The following is a 15,830-nucleotide window of genomic DNA, read 5'->3' as shown; positions in this document are numbered from 1 at the left end:
TAATACGAGAGGCAATGGGGTCTGCTGTGGGCTGATATGAGGCAATGGGGGCTGATATGAGACTGCTGGTGGCTGATGAGAGGCATGGGCTCTTATCTGAGGACAGATTGGGGGTCATTCACATTGGGGTCTGAAGTCTGAAGTCTTGTTGGGGTCTTATTAACATTGGGAGTCTGATTGGGGCTGTTAGCTGAGGTCTGATTAACATTGGGGGTCTGATTGGTGGTCTGACGTGAGGTCTACGGTAATTAAAAATATTTTTTTCTTATTGTCCTCCTCTAAAACCTAGATGTGCCTTATGGGCCAGTGATTCTTATAGGGTGAAAAATATGGTATGAGGCTTACTAGCTAGTGCAAAAATTATCGGATTTTATTGTTTTTGTTTAAATATAGAGATTGACATGGAAAATTTAAAAAAACTTTATTTAAAAAAAATGTAAAATACATGAAACATAAAAACGTGATTTAAACAATATGTCATTTTCTGATGATATATTCTTTTTAAGTGTAGCAACCAGTGTCAGGCAGCCACTGCCAAAGCAATCAAGATCATGGTCTGCATCAAAAGAGGCATAGATGCATGATGAGAACATAGTTCTGCCTCTTATAAATCACTAGTCAGACCACACATGGAATATTTGGGGAAATTTATTAAGGCTGGCATTTCTTACATTAGTCTTAAAAAAAAACAACTGTCATAAGATGCTTCAAATACATTAAGAACAGAGCCGTCTTTAATATTGATTGGACCCTAGGCAAGAATTTACTTTGGCCCCCTGGATTCCGCCTTCCCACACCCTAGCATGCAATCACGTCCTCCACCAGAACACACACACACAAAAAGAAAATCCACACACCTGGTAGAGTACAGTGAATTACTGTAAATACTTACAGTTCCGAAGACCCCAGCGGCTCAGGATCAGTGCTCAGGGCTGGAAGTGGGCACTGCTCTGCAGTTCAGGAAGGAGACCGGGGCTCGGCTCACCTTAGCGTTAGACAGTGCACCCCGGCACCCCACAGTATGCAGTATAGCACCCTATAGTATACAGCACCCCACAGTATGCAAGCAGTATAGCACCCTATAGTATACAGCACCCCACAGTATGCAGTATAGCACCCTATAGTATACAGCACCCCACAGTATGCAAGCAGTATAGCACCCTATAGTATACAGCACCCCACAGTATGCAGTATAGCACCCTATAGTATACAGCAACCCACAGTATGCAGTATAGCACCCTATAGTATACAGCAACCCACAGTATGCAGTATAGCACCCTATAGTGTACAGCACCCCACAGTATGCAGTATAGCACCCTATAGTATACAGCAACCCACAGTATGCAGTATAGCACCCTATAGTGTACAGAGCCCCACACTATACAGTATACAGCACCCCACAGTATACAGCACCCCATGCTATACAGTATACAGCATCCCACAGTAGAGCAGTAGAGCACACCGCAGTATACAGCACCCCACAGTATACAGCACCCCATACTATATAGTATACAGCACCCGACAATAGAGCAGTATAGCACACCGCAGTATACTGCACCCCACAGTATACAGCACCCCATACTATGCAGTATACAGCACGTCACAGTATACAGTAGAGCAGTATAGCACCCCACAATATACAGCACCCCACAGTATACAGCACCCCAAACTATACAGTATACAGGACCTCACAGTATACAGTAGAGCAGTATATCACCCCACAGTATACAGCACCCTACAGTATACAACCCCCCACAATATACAGCCCCCCCACAATATATAGCACCCCACAGTATACAGCACCCCACAGTATACAGTAAAGCAGTATAGCACCCCACAGTATACAGCACCCCACAGTATACAGCACCTCACAGTATACAGAATACAGCACCCCAAACTATACAGAATACATCACCTCACAGTATACAGTACCCCACAGTAAACAGTAGAGCAGTATAGTATTCCAAAGTATACAGCACCCCACAGTATACAGTAAAGCAGTATAGCACCCCACAGTATACAGCAACCCAGCGGTATAAAGCACCCCACAGTATACAGCACTCCACAGTATACAGTAGAGCAGTATAGCACCCCACAGTATACAGCACACCACAGTATACAGCACACGACAGTATACAGTAGAGCAGTATAGCACCCCACAGTATACAGCACCCCACAATATACACCCCCCACAGTATACAGCCCCCCGCAGTATACAGCACCCCATAGTATACAGTAGAGCTGTATAGCACCCCACAGTATACAGCACCCCATAGTATACAGTAGAGCAGTATAGCACACCACATTATACAGCCCCCCACAGTATACAGCACCCCACAGTATACAGTAGCTTACAGTATATTAGTATAACAGCCCCTGTAACCTTTTCCTGATGTAATCTTCACACAAAAAGCTCCACAGTTAAGGCAAACTTCTCCTGCAGCAACACTCCTGGTAGAAAGGACCTTTGATTACCTCATAGCCATGTGACCAGTAATATTGCTAGGTTACTGGTCACAGGTTGATGATGTCATCTAAGGTCCTTTCTCCTAAGAGAATCACAGCTCTCACAGTTCGCTGCCTGGAGTGCCGGCAGGCAGGCATGGCATGGCAGCACCCCCCTGTGTAGCTGAGAGCCTGACACCTGGGGCAGTGGCCAGCAGGGCTCAAGAGGGAGCTGCCTTGGGCCCCCCAGGACCAACTGGGCCCAGGGCAGCTGCCCCTTTTGCCCCTTGTTAAAGACGGCCCTGATTAAGAAGTACATGCTTCTTAAAAAGGTTTACAGAGACTCTGATCAGCAATTAGAGAAGGCACAGGAGCTCGCAGCCTTCTCGCAAATTAGTCTAGGCCATGTGATGACGTGCATCTGTCACGTGGGCTAGACGCAGCTCAGCCCTATTGAAGTGAATGGGGCTGAGCTGCGATGCCAAGTACAGCCACTATGTATTGGACCCCCACCAATCAGATACTGGTGACCTATCCCGAGGATAGGTCATCAGTATAAAAGTCTTGGAAAACCCTGTTAACTTTGGCACACCTTAAGATGTCTATGCACCGGTGTATTTTAAGCCAGTTGTCTGGAGAAAATAATGGTCAATTTGACAGGCCAAGTATGCCATGACCCATACCCAGCCCACTTTTTAGAACAGTGCAAAAACAGTGTAAACAGGCAAAAAGTTGCAAATTTTTGTGCAAAACGAGTCATACAAAAATGTGTGACTTTTTGTGCTACTTTCCTGGCACAGGAGGCTTGATAAATTCCCCCCATATTGTGCAGTTCTGGGCAGTGGTGCATAAAACATATAAGGGGGTTCTTTACTGTTAGAGCAGTGAGACTATGGAACTCTCTGCCAGACGAGGTTGTGATGGTGAATTCACTAAAAGAGTTCAATAGCGGCCTGAATGTATGTCTTGAATACAATATAATATTACAAGTTACAGTTAGAGATGAGCACATTTTTAAAAAAATCGATAAGCCGATTCGCCGAATTTTTGGGAAAAATTCAGTTCGATCCGAATAAATTAGCGAATTTCGTTAAAAAACGTCCATTTCCTTGCTGCATAGAACCTTTATATTGGTGCAGAACACTGTTCCTTGCAGTAACATGCATAGGGATTTTGCTTGTTATACTGTGAGTCTGTATGACATGCAGATGACAGGTGTCACACTTAGAGTCACTGCACACTTCACTTATTTGGGCAGTTACAGGGCCAAAACTGACCAAATAACTCATGTATGAACTCAACCTTACAGGTGAATGTTAGTGTCAAGAAGAAGCGCAATCCTTTTACACGGTCATCAGCTGATTCCACATAGATGTCTACAGACCCTGTTCTATTAAACGCTTATACAAGTAGAGCTTCTACGCTGTTTGATGAGTGCACGCATAGTGTTGTCTCTTGGCAATCACTTCGGTGATCGATTGCTGAAGGAATGAGTGACGAGGAGTAGGAGGAGCAGGAGGAGCAGGACCAGCAGATGATGGGAATGACAGACAGCTCCCTTTGGCTGAGGTGGTGGAGCCTTGACTGCCTGAAACCAGGTGCGTGCCACTGGGTGATGCAGCAGTTGCTGCAGCAGGCTGGACCACCACATCGGAGCCACGGTTCTCCCAGACCATTGCATGGTGACGCTGTATATGTTGACGCAGGGCCATAGTGCCAACATTGGCACCCTGGCCACGCTTCACCTTCTGCCCACAGATTCTACATATGACCACATTCACCTCCTCCGGCGGCTTTATAAAAAACTGCCACTCTGCCGAGTAGGTGATTTTACCACCAACACTACGCACTGACTGAATGCTACCGCCGCTGCCTCCTTGAACCCCTGCACCGCTACTTCCCGGGCAGCGGGTGGTCTACCCCTGGCATGTTTGGCTCCCGACCTCCCACTGCTGCCACCCTGATGACTCCTGGCCATGCTAGCGACTTGCTGGCTCCGCAACTGGCTCATGGGCAAGCTGCCACCCTCTTCTCCCAATGATGATGAAGCCCCTTCGTCACCCGGCTACCAAGTGCGATCAGCTACATCATCATCATCGAGTACTGTCTGCACGTCACTGATGTCCTCCTCAACGGTCTCTGGGTCAGGAGCCTGACCGCTCGCAACACCAACTCCCACGCCAACTCTCCTCATCACTACTTGCCCGCCTAGCGGAGGAAGCGGCGGATGTCTCCTCCAGATCTTGGTTGGGCAGTAGCTGCTGACTGTCTTCTAGTACCTAGTCCTCGCTGTATAGTGGAGCTGAGCCCAGGCAGGTTGAGGACAGGTGAGGGCGCAGGGCCTGCTCCAGTGCCATGCCAACTAAGGGTTGTGTCTGACGAACCCACTGACTTTTGGCAAAGTCAAAGATTGAGACAACCACTCAAGAACCGCTGGGTTGCTGGTCACGACACGACCACTAGCTGAGACTGGGAGTTCAGGCCCCTCGAAGTGACCCTTGCTGCCATGGCCCCTTACTCTGGTGCCACCTCTGCCTGCGGCAGAAACATTTAGGCCTCTGCCACTCCACTGTGCAGGGCCTGGCACTTCTCTGCCTGACATACTGTTAGATGAAATAAATAAAAAGGAAATTAAAACACCCCACAAAAGCCTTCACTACAGATTACTGCACCGCAGAACGGCAAATGTATTTTTTCTTTTTCCGCTAAAACGCCCCACAAAAGGCTTTACTACAGATAACTGCACCGCAGAGCAGCAAATGTATTTTTTCTTTTTCCGCCAAAACACCCCTCAAAAGCCTTTACTACAGATAAATGCACTGTAGAGAGGCAAATGTATTTTTTCTTTTTCCGCTAAAACACCCCACAAGAGCCTTTACTACAGATAAGTGCACCACACAAGGGCAAATAAGACTTAGAAATTTTCCTTGTAATAACCCCTATTAATGCCTGTATCATACAGCACTTGCACCCTAATAAGAACGGTTTGCTGGAATTACAGAGCTGTATAATGGCAATTTGGGTCCCCAGTCAGTGCTGCAATGTTCCTATTACCCAGGCTGTCACCTCCCTGAATAAACCCTGTTCAACAGAAATGCAGTGGAATTATTCTTCCCTATCCTTTCCCTACACCTTGAATAATCTTTCTCTGCACTTGTAAATCTTTTTTTTTTTTAGCAGAATTTTCTATCACTGTCCATAGAGCCTGCAGACACGTCTCTCCCTGCACTAAGTACGCTGGTGAATGGCAGACTCTAAGATGGCTGCCGTATTTATACGGCTGTGACATCACAGGCCTGGCTGGCTGCTGATTGGCTAAATGCATGTCAGTATGGGTGATCCCGCCTTCCTTTCTCCATGTCCTCACACGTGCAGCAGCCATTTTAGGAAAAATGCAATTCGTTACTACAAAGCACGAGGAAATTTGCATTTGGTGCAAATTGAATTTTTCCTGAAATTCGTAACGGTCTACTTCGTCACCTTTGATTCGCTCATCTCTAGTTACAGTATAATTTCTAGATTTCTGGAGAAGGGTTGTTGATCAAGGAATTTATTCTGATTACTTGATTGGAGTCAGGAAGGATGACTCCCTGAGATGAGGAAAATTTACTTTTACCACATGGAATTTTTTTATATCATTTGGATAAAAGCTGCAGAATCACGGGCTGCACTAGATGGACTTTAAGGGTACAAGATAACTATTTCTATGGTTAACCACTTCATCATACTGTATGTAAAAGAGATGATCACAGTTAGGCACGGAGGATTAACTCTTCCTGGAGGTCATGAAACCATAAATGTTCCTCTAAAGCATGGATCAGCAACCTTCGGCACTCCAGCTGTTGTGAAACTACAACTCCCAGCATGCTCTTTCCACTTGTGTGGGAGTTTAGAGAACAGCCAAGCAAGTGTGCATGATGGGAGATGTAGTTTAACAACACCTGGAGTGCCGGAGGTTGCTGACCCCTGATCTAAAGTCTATACAAATAAATGCTGAGTAGCTGGCACAGTTGCAAAAGCACTGTGCCTGAATCTATTATAGGCACTGTGGCTAGTAGAAAAACAGGGACAATGAGGCAAGAGACATTGGATATGCCTAATACTAAATGTATAACTTGAACACTGTGGTTGGCACTAGTATATACTGACACTATGGCTGACACTATTTTATAGGTATTATGAACGCTTCTATTAGCTAGAAATGGCTTCTACCATATGTTCTCTTGTTGGTTCTCTTTCCCTAAAGTCAACTCCCATTCCTTGGCTGATGTTTATGCCACTAATTTTGGAATCACCTCACCCTCTGATATGCCATCCTCTAACCTTCTGAGAACACTAACAACAATGACATTAGGTGTATTGTTCTTCTACTTCCTTTCAACAATTAATATCTATATTGTAAAAATAGTAGCTCTCCTGCAGGAAGAAGGAAAATTGTCTCTCTAATGCCACCTACTGGGGTAATTTGCCTGAGTCCAACCTGGTAACAGGCTTTTTAAACATGCCAGTGGATACCAGAATCTTCTCCATAAGGAAAAGAGACCATCCGCAGACAGCTGAATTAATGGGTTTTGCCTTTCATCAGTGCAGAGCGGGGTAGTGGTTTGGCTAGGTGAGAGGACTGGGTCTGGGGAAAAAAAAAGGTTCTCCTTGCCTCTATAGCCACAGTCAATCTATTGTCTAGACAGATTCCTACATTGAAATAAGAGGTCTGCTTCCAGTTCTCCAGTCTTAACGCAACTTCCTGTTTTCAAGTATAATATTGAAACTTTATGCAGAGGCATCTGTAGTGACAAAATAGAACATCTTAGCGAACACTATTCTTTATGAACACAATAGATTTGCAGTGCATTCGGAAAGTCTTCAGACCCTTTCAGTTTTTCACATTTTGTTATTTTGTGGCCTTGTGCTATAATAAAAAAAATAAAGTTTTCCCTCATCTACTCTCAGTCTCCCTTAATGAAAAAGTGAAAACAAAATTTTAGAAATGTTTGCAAATTTATTAAAAAAATTTCACATGGGCATAAGTGTTCAGAACCATTTCTATGACACTTGAAATTTAGCTCTGTTGGGCCTCCCATTTCTCTTGATCATTTTTTTTAGATGTTTCTACACCTTGATTGGAATCCACCTGTGGTGAATTCAGTTGATTGGATATGCTTTGGAAAGATACCCCCCTATCTATAGGTCTCACAACTAAACATACTATCAGAGCAAAAAAACAAGCATGAGGAGTAAAGAACTGCCTATTGAGCTCAGAAACAATTGTGTGGGGACACAGATCTGGAGAAGAGTACAGAAAAAATTCTGCTGCACTAAAAGTTCCCAAGAGCACAATGGCCTCCATAATTCATAAATTGAAGAAGTCAGGAATAACTGGGTCTTCTCCTAGAGTTGGCCACCCCACCAAACCAAGTAATCTGTTGGAAAGGTGACTAAGAACCCAATGTTTTTTGCTCGTGCTGGATGTGTGTACTGGGAGAGTTAAGTTGTAGTGACATTAGGCATTTTTTGCCAATTTCATGATCCCCTCTCCTCCTGAGGAGCGGCACATTTGATATGGATGGAGGGCATTGTGGGACGCCATGGGGGCAACTCTACGCTATTCCACAGGATCTGACTGGCCCTGAACCCAAGCCATTCACAGGATAACGTTGGGAATAAGCAGGGTAGGGGCACTCTTCATTTGGAGCTGGGCCCAGACCAGGCAGGGGCCGATATATTTCACCTCCCCTTGACCGGGGTGGGGGGTATGTCGGCCCTAGTATTCCCCTTCCAAAATTGTACGTGTGCGCGTTTCCCCAGCACATCCCGGTGGTGGAAACCATAGGGCGTTGTGCGGGGTTAAGCTCATGGCTATATGGCTTTTGCTATGGGGCTGAATTGTTTGATCCTTGTGACTTTATTTAGCCTAATATTGCCCCTTTTCCTCTGAGATGCACTCGATATACCTCCACCAACGGCTTTGGTGGTGCTCTGTCAGCATGGAAGGGGATCTGTAACTAACTATGGTCCATTCCACACTTCGCCCAGAACACAGTCCAGCTAGGTTACAACCATTGCCATTGCAGCGCCAAACTGTGTATAAGGTATCCACTATTGGCTGGTTCCAGTGTTGCTGGCACAAGGGCTATTATTTGCATTTTGTCTGAGTTCATATTCTGGATTTCATTATGCGTGAGATGAGTGGCACGACTGATATTTACCTTATTTCGTTCCCATAATGGATCTTATCCTCGGCCCTATAGTATCCTTTACAACACATTCATTTTGGTTTATGACCTTGGGTTGCCAGGATACAGTTGGGACGCTCTATCACATGACTTGTCATGTGATCGAGGGTGCTTGCGCGGTTTCGGGACTCCCGATCATGTGACCGCTATGTCGAACATGTGATTTCCGGGAATCTCGTTCCATAACTTGCGCATGCGCAGACACAGACGGGAGACACCACTCATCACACGCATACTGCTGGATGGATTCTCGACTCAGGTGCATGGTAGGTTTTAATTGAAGTACACAGCTGAGATTGTTATGCTGTTATACTACTGAATGTTATCACTTTAGAACACGATTGGGTGAATATGCAAGCGGAGGGTTTGACCTTTCTGTGGGACAACCCCTCAACCAATCCGGATTGAATGATACACCTATATATGTATTGAAGTTCACTTATAAACCACATGTAGCTTGAGAAAGACCTGTGTGTCGAAACGTTGCTGTATTTTTTCGGTGTGATTAAACACTAAGTTTTGATTCAAGAACAAGAGTGCCGTGACTTTTCTGAAGTTTTCTCTAAGAACCCAATGGTCACTCTGGCTAAGCTCCAAAGATCCTGTGTGCAGATGGGAGAAGCCGGAAACCCGCCCACCTTTGATACTAAGAATCTACTTTAGTACCTGCCATTTCATTGAATTGCTGTTGTACCATCTGAAAAAATTTACTATCTGAAAGGCCAGACATGAATATGATTCATACACTATAGGTACCTCCTAGGAATTGCATATGTACGGTCTTTCTGGGTAAACCCCAACACATAAGTGCTATAGAAAACTGTGTGAGAAAGTTGTGCTCTTTAGGCAGAGTGCTGTGTACATTCTTTCTGTTGTCTTTTTTCTCTCCTTTAAGCAAGTTAATGTAGTCTTTGTCTTTTTTAATAGGTTATCAAGTGACTGGCTCTTTTTATGCTTGTCCACCATCAGAATCTCAAACTGCTGGACTACCAATAGAACCAAGCTTAAGATCCGGAGAAGCCATCGCTTTATCAGGTAAGATGTCCAAATCGACAAATGTGGGCTGCACTGTGTAATGTAAGACCAATGCACCTTATAACGCATAGGTCAATGCCTATGCGGTATTTTTTACATTTCATAAACTGTGTAATTAAGCAAGATTAATTTATCTTTGGTGTTTTCCTGTGAAAAGATATCAGCCCTCATCTATTCATGTTGCCTGGAAAGCTTGTGTCTGACTTCCCCAATTTACACAAGGTCTCTAAATAGATCATAAGGGAAAATTAAAATAATGGTGTGTGGGCTGTGAAGGTAGCACATGGTAAGGACTCAGTCATGCATCCAACTTGCACATGTTCAGCATTTGCATTACTCATACCTAAATCCAGCTCTGATGCAGTTCATCACTGATCATATTATAGTTGAAAAGTTTGCATTAGACCTCTTTCACACGGCCGTTGTCCCGCCGTGGCCGTATTGTGGCCCGCAATACACGGGGCACCGGCCGTGTGCATTCCGCATCACGGATGCGGACCTATTCCCTTGAATGGGTCCGCAAATCCGGAGATGCAGTGCGTAACGGAACAGAAGCACGGAACAGAACCCCACGGAAGCACTACAGAGTGCTTCCGTGGGGTTCCGTTCCGTGCATTCGTTGCACAAAAAAATAGAACTTGTTCTATCTTTTTGCGGAACAGACAGATTGTGGACCCCATTCAAGTGAAAGAGGCTGTATTCTAATTGACTTTCAATTACTTTTTAGACTGCCGGCTCCATATCAGTTTATATTACCGAGATACTCTGGTTGGGGAGAGAACAACATCTAGTCCAGAAGGATGTAAGATTTCACATGGACAATGCTTAGAAATAAGTCGCATGGACCAAATCTTGTTTCCTTACCCTGAGGATAATAGTCTGCGGAAAAACATTGAGAAGCTGCTGAGTCACTTGGAGAAAGGTGTATTTCTATGGATGGCCCATGATGGAATATATGCCAAGAGACTGTGCCAGAGCAGAATTTACTGGGAAGGACCTTTGTCCATTTACAGCGATCGCCCCAATAAACTAGAACGAGATGTGCCCTGCAAGTTATTTGATACTCAGCAGTTTTTAACAGGTATATTTTGTCTCACATATTATCGTATCACATATTGATCATTGTATTACATATTTAGTATCCATCTTAAACTCCCAATACATTATGAAATTGGTAATGATGGGGACATGGGTACAGAGATTTTGGTTGTTGTACAGTCGTGGCCAAAAGTTTTGAGAATTAAATAAATATTGGAAATTGGAAAAGTTGCTGCTTAAGTTTTTATAATAGCAATTTGCATATACTCCAGAATGTTATGAAGAGTGATCAGATGAATTGCATAGTCCTTCTTTGCCATGAAAATGAACTTAATCCCAAAAAAACCTTTCCACTGCATTTCATTGCTGTCATTAAAGGACCTGCTGAGATCATTTCAGTAATCGTCTTGTTAACTCAGGTGAGAATGTTGACGAGCACAAGGCTGGAGATCATTATGTCAGGCTGATTGGGTTAAAATGGCAGACTTGACATGTTAAAAGGAAGGTGATGCTTGAAATCATTTTTCTTCCATTGTTAACCATGGTGACCTGCAAAGAAACACGTGCAGTCATCATTGCGTTGCATAAAAATGGCTTCACAGGCAAGGATATTGTGGCTACTAAGATTGCACCTCAATCAACAATTTATAGGATCATCAAGAACTTCAAGGAAAGAGGTTTAATTCTTGTTAAGAAGGCTTCAGGGCGTCCAAGAAAGTCCAGCAAGCGCCAGGATCGTCTCCTAAAGAGGATTCAGCTGCGGGATCGGAGTGCCACCAGTGCAGAGCTTGCTCAGGAATGGCAGCAGGCAGGTGTGAGCGCATCTGCATGCACAGTGAGGCGAAGACTTTTGGAAGATGGCCTGGTGTCAAGAAGGGCAGCAAAGAAGCCATTTCTCTCCAAAAAAAACATCAGGGACAGATTTATCTTCTGCAGAAAGTATGGTGAATGGACTGCTGAGGACTGGGGCAAAGTCATATTCTCTGATGAAGCCTCTTTCCGATTGTTTGGGGCATCTGGAAAAAGGCTTGTCCATAGAAGAAAAGGTGAGCGCTACCATCAGTCCTGTGTCATGCCAACAGTAAAGCATCCTGAGACCATTCATGTGTGGGGTGAGTGGGCTCACTCACAATTTTGCCCAAAAACACAGCCATGAATAAAGAATGGTACCAAAACACCCTCCAACAGCAACTTCTTCCAACAATCCAACAACAGTTTGGTGAAGAACAATGCATTTTCCAGCACGATGGAGCACCGTGCCATAAGGCAAAAGTGATAACTAAGTGGCTCGGGGACCAAAACGTTGACATTTTGGGTCCATGGCCTGGAAACTCCCCAGATCTTAATCCCATTGAGAACTTGTGGTCAATCCTCAAGAGGCGGGTGGACAAACAAAAACCCACTAATTCTGACAAACTCCAAGAAGTGATTATGAAAGAATGGGTTGCTATCAGTCAGGAATTGGCCCAGAAGTTGATTGAGAGCATGCCTAGTCGAATTGCAGAGGTCCTGAAAAAGAAGGGCCAACACTGCAAATACTGACTCTTTGCATAAATGTCATGTAATTGTCGATAAAAGCCTTTGAAACGTATGAAGTGCATGTAATTATATTTCACTACATCACAGAAACAACTGAAACAAAGATCTAAAAGCCGTTTAGCAGCAAACTTTGTGAAAACTAATATTTGTGTCATTCTCAAAACTTTTGGCCACGACTGTATGTTACATGGGGATTCATAGACCTGCAGAGCAGCTGTAGACACAAAGGGGTAGATTTAGCAAACTAATGTAAAGTAGAACTGGCATAGTTGCCCATAACAACCCATCAGATTCCACCTTTCATTTTCCAAAGGAGTTGTGAAAAAAGGTGGAATCTGATTGGTTTCTATGGGCAACTAAGTCCGTTCTACTTTACACCAGTTTGATAAGTCACCCCCAAAATTGTAGGAAGCTTTTAATACAAACTAGTTAAACATTTTCTCCATTTTTCATATTAGATGTACTAGAACAATAATAAAAATAGTTGAAAAGCTGAACATAGTTGTTAAAGGTAAGAAATATTTGTGTGGCATAGGTTTATGACATTTTTCCCAGAATTCTTTTTAAGGATTTCCAAAAAGGTCCAAAACTATGTATTTCTCTGCTATACGTTTTCAGATAAAATTGAATGACTTGTAAAATACGTAGAATTGGATTCCCATTATGATATACAGTATATCCTTGTGTGTGGAGATTTGAAACACTCTTTCTGTATATGATTGGAGTAACATGCGTTATAAATATTATAGTTATAATAGTAGACTACTTAAAAAATTGGCTTAACTTTCAGAGTGTTCTGTTGACATATGTTTGCCTTTATTAGAATTACAGGCATTTGCTCACCATGGACGTCCAGCTCCAAGGTTTCAGATCGTTTTGTGCTTTGGGGAAGAATTTCCAGACCCCCAGAGAGGACGGAAACTAATTACAGCTCATGTACGTTCTGTAAAAAAAAAATGCAGGAAAAATTCTTTAATTTCCCTAAATTTGTGATGTGATAGCATCAATGTTAAAGGGAACCTGTCACCTGCATTTTTTTACACAATAAAAGCACACAGAGCTATGGGGACTGGGTATTGCGGATGTGCTAGCAGCCATCTAGCAACCCATGTCCTCAGCTCTATACACAAAATCCCAGTGACCGGTTCCCTTTAAGGCTAAGTTTGGCCATAAACTTCATGTAGCTGCTGGTCAAATGCTAATTCGGCCAACAACTGTTGGTCCTGAGCTATCTCTCCTGACACTCCCCATACGCATGCACAAAAGGATCAAATGTTGAAATTCAACATGACAGAATCTAATATCCTCCACCATCATTTATCAGTGTAGAATCATATGTCACCCATACATGTTAGATGGTTGGCAGGTCCAGCCAACATGTATCTAATATGTATGGGGTGGCCCTAGGGTTAATATTATTACACTTTCTTTAAACAGTTAAAGCATACTTAGACTTTCAGATGACTTTTCAGGATGAGCTACCATGTGCGTATACATGAATGCTAGCACTATTTCTGGCCATTAAGTGACTTGTATCTGGTATTTTTTAGTTGTCCCTGAGCTAGTGGCAGAAACTGCTATATTGCATCCTATACAGTACATATGGAGAGAAGACAATCCTGCTAGTGCTCCCTAACTCTCACTCATTCACTTAGAAGCACCATATATAACATTACAGAGAAGTAATGAACAGCATTGATGAGAGTAAAGCACTAGGGGTGTGATATAACACTTAGTATTTGCTGTTACATCCTCCATGGTTGTACCTCTTTCACTGCAGCTCACGCTTCCTCCTACCCACATAGATTCATAGATTTCTGTGTGCAGCTGTAATTTGATCATTTAGTGAGATGACAGTGCCTCTTGGTCTATTAAAGAGGACCTTTCACTGGTCCGGGCATTATGATAAAACTAGTGGATTCCATATTATGCCATATTACAGAGCTTACTATTTTCTGTATGCGCTGATCCGTTCGCCCGCTGTGCCCCCTGTTCACTTTTCCCGCCTGGTATGTAAATTCATCGTTACAGGGAGCAGAAAACGGCGCTGTTTCTTAATGGGAGTCTCCTTCTCCCTGGCTGTGAGCTGTCCAATTGCAGCGGAGAGCGTCACAGCCTGGGAGAAGGTTAGCTGTACTATTTATACAAAAGTTGTGTGAAAAGTCAGAGACAATTTAACATCTGTAGTGGGGAGAGGTGAGAAAGCTGCTGCCAGACACCTTTTTGAAATGCTGTCAGTGGTACAGCCAGACATCACTAGTGGCATCTTAAAATCTAACAGCCCGATCTACCTTTCTCTCGACATCTGCCATCAGTTAAATTTTGGACACCCCATACACATTAGATAGCTGTCAGTCCTGCTGAGATCTAGTTAGGCCTTATGCACATGTTTGTACTATGGATCTGTGCTGTACAGATTCTTATTTATGGATCTGTAACATAGCCATACACAATGGGCCTCTACTGCATCTTTGTGAGACTCTGGTTCCATAAAGAAGTACACAGTTTTGTTTCTAATGGAGGCACCATATGGTGGTGTATATGGGTCCATAGTATGACATGAAGGTACTCCATATGCCATGCACTTGGCAATACCACATGTATAGACCTTAATATGAATGATCCAAATTTAATGGATGTTTAGTCAAAAAAGTGCCTGTAGAGAGGGAAAGCTTGTTCTTGTACATGTCACCAACACCAACATGAGAAACGAAATGAGGCCAACCTGAGATGAAATTTTGGAAGCGCCTTAGATCAGATATTTCCAAGGACCGAGTATATACAAGGTGAATCTAATTTTTTAATGCTCTTTACCCCTGAGCAGGGTGTGACTGTGTTATCTGTTTTCCAGGTTGAGCCTGTATTTGCAAGACAGCTAATTGGCTTTGCAGAACAAAATGGAGGACATTTTATGAGAGGCTATGAATATTCCGATCTTATCAGCAGTTCAGAAGATTATCATCGACCAATTCGCCATGTCCCACTTCAGGAATAAATTGTCAAGCTAGAACCTGTAGGTTACTTTGTATTAAACTCATTAACGCATCAGTTGATAAAAGTACTGGGGCCAATTTCTACTGTTGCGGAACTATGTACAGTTGTTAAACTACCGCAGTTCATGTTTGACTGACAAAAGAAAAATAAAGACTTTGGGGGTCATTTATTAAGCTGAAATATGCCTAAATTAGGCGTGTCTCAGGCGACTTTGCCCTGCTCATGCCAGGTCTAAAATTGTTGGCGTGGCATGGGCGTAGAAAATGGTCTAAATGTAAAACAGCTTGGAAGTTGTTTTACATTTAGAACTGGCGCTGGATGTGCCAAAGTTATGGAGAGGCCTGCACCTCTTCATTACTTTGGCGGATCCACCGCCAGCTATGGGCCTTTATTAAGACCGGTATCTAAATTGCCAGTCTTAATAAATGTGCCCCTTTGTGTTGTGTTTGAGGGTCTATTTATTATTTGGTGTCATCTAAAATATGTATCTTCATTTTAATAACAACATTTGTCTATTTTATGCAGTTTATATTTTATAGATCTAAC

At 43.4% G+C, this 15,830-nt stretch overlaps 1 protein-coding gene across 1 annotated transcript in view; it reads left to right on the top strand.

Moving 5' to 3' along the window:
• Positions 1–15,505, top strand: part of IRF4 (interferon regulatory factor 4) — a 42,175-nt gene extending 26,670 nt beyond the window's left edge. Inside the window, exons 6-9 of the mRNA XM_040431965.1 lie at positions 9,606–9,713; positions 10,441–10,794; positions 13,114–13,226; positions 15,142–15,505. Coding sequence (XP_040287899.1) covers positions 9,606–9,713; positions 10,441–10,794; positions 13,114–13,226; positions 15,142–15,285 — 719 coding nt within the window. The 3' untranslated portion in view covers positions 15,286–15,505. The remainder of the gene's footprint in view (positions 1–9,605; positions 9,714–10,440; positions 10,795–13,113; positions 13,227–15,141) is intronic.
• Positions 15,506–15,830: the final 325 nt, after the last annotated feature.

The sequence above is a fragment of the Bufo bufo genome, chromosome 5 (genome assembly GCF_905171765.1).
Source record: "Bufo bufo chromosome 5, aBufBuf1.1, whole genome shotgun sequence".
Taxonomy (NCBI): Eukaryota; Metazoa; Chordata; class Amphibia; order Anura; family Bufonidae; genus Bufo; species Bufo bufo.
Note: the sequence above shows the minus strand (reverse complement) of the source record. Positions and strands in the feature narration are given on the sequence as shown.